Here is an 8,112-nt window from a genome sequence, read left to right on the forward strand (position 1 = left end):
ATGGATCAATTTGGATTTTGGACTTTTACTGTTTCACTATTTTTTACTGCTTTGCCAACATATATGCTTACTGATTTTACAAAGCTGGCGTAGTGTTCAAGGTCAGAGGTGTTCCTGCTCTGGTGTATGTCAATAATAATAAAATAAACATAAAAATTGCGACGTACGAAGGCTCTGGTGTATTGGTGGATGAGGGGGTCTTGCCCGGAAACGGCCTCCGCAAAGGCTTCTTTCATGAAATCCGGAGGCGGAAAATTGGGGAAGCCTTGGCCCAGGTTCACCGCTTTGTGAGCGGCCGTCAGGGACACAAACTTCACCCTAAAGAGGGAGAGAAAGAAGACGTAAAATTAGGATTAATATGATGATAATAACAGACAAATCCCAGACACTTGGACCTCATGTGCATGCGTGTTGTGTTGCTATGTACATATAAATATAATAATAATAATAATAATAAGTGTTATCTTCCTCTCTGGGTGATTATGATAATAATAATAATAATAATAATAATAGTAGTAGTAGTAATAATAATAATAATAATAATGACTTTATTATTTTTTGCAATTTTTTTGCAAATATTTTTGACATTATTTTTGTAAATATTTTTCTGCAAACAATATCATAAATATTTTTGTGAATTTATTTGCTAATAATATTGTGAATATGTTTTACAAATACTTTTTGTGAATAGTTTTGTGAATCTATTTTGCGAATAATTTTTGTGAATAATTTTTTGAATTGTTTCATGATTAGTTTTGGTTATTTATTGTGAATATTGACACTAGACTAACAGAAGTGGCTGTTGATCAATCAATCAATCAATCAATCAAATATAAATACCATCGAGTTGAAATTATTCCCCCTGAAACCTGATTATTATCATAGCTGGAGGCTAAAGTTGCATATTCCTTTTGTTTGGAATTGCGATTAATCACTAATGAATTCTGTGTTTAGACTTGGGTCCCTTCTCTACTCATGCAAGGAGACTAACAGACAGCAAAACAAGTTACTTTTTAATCTTAATGTGTAACGGCATTAATTCCCTGGTCAAACAGTGCCAAGAACCAGAGAAACTATTCACTTCTTTCCCACATAAAAATCAGCAAAATTAGCAAAAACAATAAAGTTCCCAAAACAAAGGTTAATTAGTCCATGAGCTTCAAGGCAAAACAAGATCCATAGGTATGAACATCCATGAAACAGACACAAGAATCCATGAAAAAAGGCAGAATGAAAAATCCAATACACAAATCAGGAGCTTGGCAAAAACTTGATACATGAAACTAAGAGCTCTTGAAAGCAAGATCATCATGAATCCCAACGTTGACCCAACTGAGGCAACTCTTTCCCATGAATCAATATAAGGCTTTTCCAGATCCCAAAACCGAAAGGAGAGCATTTCTTTTGACCTCACCACCAGATAAAGGTTTGTTATCTCTCTTTTCATGTACACAAACGTATCTTCTTTGCACCTGAGCACCCTGTTGCTGTTTATAAAAGCCTTGCCTTCTATCTACACTCTCATTAACTTGACTCTCATTAAGTTCTGCACCTGACAAATCATCTTCAGACAGTTGCTCTGAGAAAGACGGCGAAGGGCCTCTCCCAGGAATGTGGCCTTATGAATCTTCCTGATACAGCTCGGGCCTCTCTTCTGAGCTTAACTCAAGCCCAGGTAAACCTCATCCCCATTGACAACAGACCCAGGCCCACCATCAGGAACATCATCCTCATTGCCATCATGAACATCAGACACAGTCACAGGCTGAACAGGCTGACATACAACATGTACAAATATTTAAAAATTCCTGGTTCGATCCCATGGTCTCTCTTCTGAATCACCAGGAGATTGGATCTCATTGTATGTCACCTATTGAGTTCTGTATTTATCGTACCGTTTTCCATACCATAAGGAAGCATCCCACCCAAGACTGTAATGAAATTCCAACGTTGACCCAACTGAGGCGACTCCCATGAATCAATATAAGGCTTTTCCAGATCCCAAAACTGAAAGGAGAGCATTTCTTTTGAACTTTACCACCAGATAAAGGTTTGTTATCTCTCTTTTCCTGTAAATGAACTGATCTTCTTTGGCCTGAGTACTCTTATCACTGTTTACAAAAGCCTTGCCTTCTATCTACACACTCATTGACTTGACTCTCATCAACTTCTGCACCTGACAAATCATCTTCAGGAAGTTGCTCTGAGAAAGACTGTGAAGGGCCCCTCCCAGGAATGTGGCCTTGTGAATCTTCCTGAGACACCTTATCTCAGGCCCAGGCAAACCCTCATCCTCATTGCCAACAGACTCAGGGCCACCATCAGGAACATCATTCCCATCATGAACATCAGACACAGTCACAGGCTGACATACAACATATATGAACATGAAAACAGTATTAAAAAATTCCCAGTTTGGTCCCATGGTCTCTCTTCTGAATCACTAGGAGACTGGATCTTGTTGTATGTCACCTGTTGAGTTCTGTATTTACCGTACAATTTTCCATATCATAAGGAATCATCTCACCCAAGACCGTCATGAGATTCCAACGTTGATCCAATTGAGGCGACTCCCATAAATCAATATAAGGCTTTTCCAGATCCCAAAACAGAAAGGAGAGCATTTCTTTTGAACCTTACCACCAGATAAAGGTTTGTTATCTCTCTTTTCCTGTAAACGAACTGATCTTTTTTGGCCTGAGTACTCTATCACTGTTTATAAAAGCCTTGCCTTCTATCTACACACTCATTGACTTGACTCTCATCAACTTCTGCACCTGACAAATCATCTTCAGGAAGTTGCTCTGAGAAGACTGCGAAGGGCCCCTCCCAGGAATGTGGCCTTGTGAATCTTCCTGAGACACCTTATCTCAGGCCCAGGCAAACCCTCATCCCCATTGCCAACAGACCCAGGCCCACCATCAGGAACATCAGACACTGTAAGCTGTAAGGAAGCATCCCACCCAAGACCGTCGTGAGATTCCAACGTTGACCCAACTGAGGCGACACCCATGAATCAATATAAGGCTTTTCCGGATCCCGAAACCGAAAGGAGAGCATTTATTTTGAACCTTACCACCAGATAAAGGTTTGTTATCTCTCTTTTCCTGTAAAGGAACTGATCTTCTTTGGCCTGAGTACTCTATCACTGTTTGCAAAAGCCTTGCCTTCTCTCTACACACTCATTAACTTGACCCTCATCAACTTCTGCACCTGACAAATCATCTTCAGAAAGTTGCTTTGAGAATGACTGTGAAGGAAGCATCCGTAAGGAAGCATCCCACCCAAGACTGTCATGAGATTCCAACGTTGACCCAACTGAGGCGACTCCCATGAATCAATATAAGGCTTTTCCAGATCCCAAAACTGAAAGGAGAGCATTTCTTTTGAACCTTACCACCAGATAAACATCAACTTCTGCACCAGACAAATCATCTTCAGGAAGTTGCTCTGAGAAAGATTGCGAAGGGCCCCTCCCAGGAATGTGGCCTTGTGAATCTTCCTAAGAGACCTTATCTCAGGTCCGGGCAAACCCTCATCCTCGTGCCCACCATCAGGAACATCAACCCCATTCTCATCCTGAGCATCAGACACAATCACAGGCTGAACAAGTTGACATACAACAACCACTTTGAGTCTCTCATCATCATCATCATCATCATCATTGATACATACCAGATATTGGCATCGGTGCCTTCCAGCCTCCGAGCAGGAAGTCTCTTTGTTGACATTTTGGCCTGCAAAACAAAGAGAGAGGAAGCAAAATATAACGGTTGGGGAAACGAAGCTGCTCTAAATGGGAAGGGGCTCCCAAAGGTCATCTAGTCCCACATCCTGGCACAATCCAAACCGTCCCGACAGAGGCCCGTTAATCCTCGACTTTCGGAACCTCAAGGGGATGCCAAAGCAATTCCAGCAATCCAACAGAACGGGAACGGGACCTTGAGAGGTCATGTAGCCCAACCCCGTGGTTTCGCCCCAATGGCCGTACCTTGGACCTGAAATGAGTGTGTGCTTTCAGGAGGTTCGAACCCGATGCCGAAAGCCGGAGCATGTCACGGCAAAGCCATCCTGAAGAATGGAGAAAAGCAGGTTTATGGCAGCAAGATCCATCCAGCACTTTGGGCGTTCACCTGGGATTTGTAGTTTGAGGATGCGTCTATGCTGCAGAAGCAATGCGGATCGGTGCTGCTTTATCTGCACTCTTTTAGGCAAAACAGGCCCAGAGGCCCTTGGGAAACTACACCTCCCAGGCTCCCATCACACTGAGAGACCTAGCAGGTAAAAGTCATATCTATATCTATATTGTATTATATTACTAGGATGCCTGGGTTATTTGAAAAGGGCATTTGTCGGCTAGTTACTTGTTGGGTGGGTTCAGTGCTCTTTGGAGAACAGTGAACTACAACTTCCATAAGCCAAGGTCAATGACACCCCAAACCCTGCCTGTATGCGCAGTTGGCCATGTTGGGTCTCTGTGTCAAGTTTGGTCCAAATCCGATGTCAGCTAGGTTCAATGCTATCTGGATAAGGGTGAACTACAACTCCCATATGCCAAGGGCAAATCCTGCCAGTATTTCCAGTTGGCCTCAGTCCCCCCCCCCCAAACCCCTCAAATCTGTTCAGTTACTATTCAATTGCTCTGTGTTTACAGCGTTCCATAGGAAAAGGTAGGAAAGGGTGAAGGGAGAGGTAGTGGGCGGGGGGTCACGCAAATTCCACACCAATGGAGAGAGAAAAGAACCTAGGGATGCCTAATTATATATGTGTGTGTGTGTGTGTGTATATATATATATATATATATACACACACACGTTGTTGTTGTTCATTCGTTCAGTCGTCTCCGACTCTTCGTGACCTCATGGACCAGCCCACGCCAGAGCTCCCTGTCGGCCGTTACCACCCCCAGCTCCCTCAAGGTCAGTCCAGTCACTTCAAGGATGCCACACACACACATATAATATTTGATTATTATATTATTATATAGATCAATTATATCATTAGTATTATATTATTATATAGTAATAATGTAATTAATATTATATATATATATTACATATATATTAGATAGTATTATATTATTATAATTATATAATTACAATTACATATATAGTATATAGGCATACTATATAGATGTATGGATATATGTATATCTGTATATAATATTTGATTATTATATTATTATATAGATTAATTATATCATTAGTATTATATTATATTATAGTAATAATATAATTAATATTATATAATTTATTATTATTATATTACATATATTACATATATTATTATATTATTATAATTATATAACCACAATTACATTTATAGTATATAGGCATACTATATAGATGTATGGATATATGTATATCTGTATATATATATATGTAATATTTGATTATTACATTATTATATAGATTAATTATATAATTAGTATTATATTATATAGTAATAATATAATTAATATTATATATATATATATATATATATTATATTACATATATTTTAGATAGTATTATATTATTATAATTATATAATTACAATTACATATATAGTATATAGGCATATTATATAGATGTATGGATATATGTATATCTGTATAAATATATAAAATATTTATTATATTATTATATATATTAATTATATTATTAGTATTATATTATTATATAGTAATAATTTATATATATATATATATATATATTATATTTTAGATAGTATTATACTATATTACATATATAGTATATAGGCATACTATATAGATGTATATGTATATCTGTATATATATATATATAATACTTTATTATTATATTATTATATAGATAAATTATATTATTAGTATTATATTATTATATAGTAATAATATCATTAATATTATATATATTTATTATTATTATATTACAGTATTATAATTATATAATTACAGCTACATATATAGTATATATGCATACTATATAGATGTATGTATGTATATGTGTGTATGTATGTATATACATATATATTTATATGTATATATAGTGTAATAGATAGATTGACTGCTTGGGATTTGTAGGTTGCAATGCCCTTGGGGGAACCACACCTCCCAGGCTGTCCCTTTGCCTTTGGAGAGACATTGCAGTTAAAAGGGAATACTTATACATTGAACATAATATAACATCTGTAATATATGATCTGCCTGTGTCTCTCTATCCATCTTGAAGAAGGGCAATGCTTTGGAAGCCTGGGATTAGCCAAGGGAGGGAGGGGGAGAGTGGTGGGCTTTGCCCTTAAAGGGGAAGAGGCCCAATTTGGAGTCCAAGGACTTCAAGGAGAAAGAGCAAAGAGATCCACTTACCCGGAAGGATCCCTCTGGATCTGCTGAACTTCGGAAGTGATTTGGAGGGAGGAGCCACCGCTCAGCAAGGAGGGACAAAGATCACAGCAGGGCAGGGTTGCAGTCCCAGGCCTAGATCTACATTTCTATGCATATACTGTATTTTCATATCTACACATAGATTAGCATATTTATATCATAGATTTGCATAGCTACGCATAGATTTTATATCTTTGCAAAATTACCCAGCATGATTTGCATATAATGGCATATCTATGTGTAGATTTATTAGTATGTTTATACATAGATTTGCATATCTACACAGATTTTCATAGCTATGCAAAATCACCCAGCATGATTTGTATATCTATGAAAAAATCACCCAGCATGATTTGCATATCTATGCAAAAATCACCCAGCATGATTTGCATATCTATGCAAAAAAAATCACCCAGCATGATTTGAATATCTATGCAAAAAAAATCACTCAGAATGATTTGCATATCTATGCAAAAATCATCCAGAATGATTTGCATATATATGCAAAAATAGCCCAGCATGATTTGCATATATATGCAAAAGATCTGGCATGAATTTGCATAGATTAGCATGTTTATTCATAGATTTCCATATCTACATAGAGATTTTTATATCTATTCAAAATCACCCAGCATGATTGGCATATATATATATGCAAAAATCATCCAGAATGGTTTGCATATCTATGCAAAAATCACCTAGCATGATTTGCATATATATGCAAAAATGACCCAGCATGATTTGCATATATATGCAAAAGATCTGGAATGACTTTGCGTAGATTAGCATGTTTATACATAGATTTGCATATATACACAGAGATTTTTATATCTATGAAAAATCACCCTCTATTCTTGCCCTTCCCCAAAATGACCTCCGCTGCATCCCGCTGTTACTAAATGGACTATTTTGCCCCTTCAAAACGTGGCGGCAGCTTCATTTAATTCTAATCTAGCTCGTTTTGCCCTTCTTCAAGATGGCCACCGCTGCGTCTCCCTTTTACAAAGGTGCCCATTTTGCCCTTTCCAAATATGGCGGCGGAGTTTTCCCTCTCACCTTGTTTATTTTTGCCCTTGTTTAAAATGGACTCCGGTGCCTATTGTGCCCTTTCCAAACATGGCGACGGAGTGTTCCCGCTCACCGTCTATTTTTGCCCGTTTCCAAAATGGCCTCCGCTGCGTCCCCCTATCACTAAACCGGCCATTGTGCCCTTTCCAAACATGGAGGCGGAATCGCCTATCCACCACGCTCCATTTTTTGCCCTTTTTCAAAATGGTCTCCGCTGCGTCCCCTTATCACTAAACCGCCCATCATGCCCTTTCCAAACATGGAGGCGAAATCGCCTTACCGCCACGCTCCATTTTTGCCCTTTTTCTGCGTCCCCCTATCACTAGACCGCCCATTGTGCCCTTTCCAAACATGGCGGCGGAATCTCACTCTCAGTACTATCTTTATGCCCTTTTCCAAAATGGCCTCCGCTGCGTCTCCCTATCACTAAACCGCCCATTGTGCCCTTTCCAAACATGGCGACGGACTCGCCTAACCACTTTGCTCCATTTTTGCCCTTTTTCAAAATGGCCTCCACTGCGTCCCCCTATCTCTAAATCGCCCATTGTGCCCTTTCCAAACATGGCGACGGACTCGCCTAACCCACTTTACTCCATTTTTGCCCTTTTTCAAAATGGCCTCCGCTGCGTCCCCTCATTCCCAAACAGCAAACTCTGCCCTTCTCAAGCATGGCGGGTGCTGAGGTGGGCGAGGAGGCGGCC

General features: G+C 38.8%; 1 protein-coding gene across 1 annotated transcript in view; it reads right to left on the minus strand.

Moving 5' to 3' along the window:
* The window catches only part of LOC132763875 (uncharacterized), a 39,642-nt gene extending 33,228 nt beyond the window's left edge, over positions 1-6,414 (minus strand). The window contains exons 1-4 of the mRNA XM_067472225.1: positions 6,326-6,414; positions 3,992-4,071; positions 3,676-3,737; positions 168-318 (exon numbers count right to left, since the gene is read on the minus strand). Of these exons, the coding sequence (XP_067328326.1) occupies positions 168-318; positions 3,676-3,737; positions 3,992-4,054 (276 nt within the window). The 5' untranslated portion in view covers positions 4,055-4,071; positions 6,326-6,414. The remainder of the gene's footprint in view (positions 1-167; positions 319-3,675; positions 3,738-3,991; positions 4,072-6,325) is intronic.
* Between the last annotated feature and the right edge of the window lie 1,698 nt (positions 6,415-8,112).

This window comes from Anolis sagrei, chromosome 11 (assembly GCF_037176765.1).
Source record: "Anolis sagrei isolate rAnoSag1 chromosome 11, rAnoSag1.mat, whole genome shotgun sequence".
NCBI lineage: Eukaryota > Metazoa > Chordata > Lepidosauria > Squamata > Dactyloidae > Anolis > Anolis sagrei.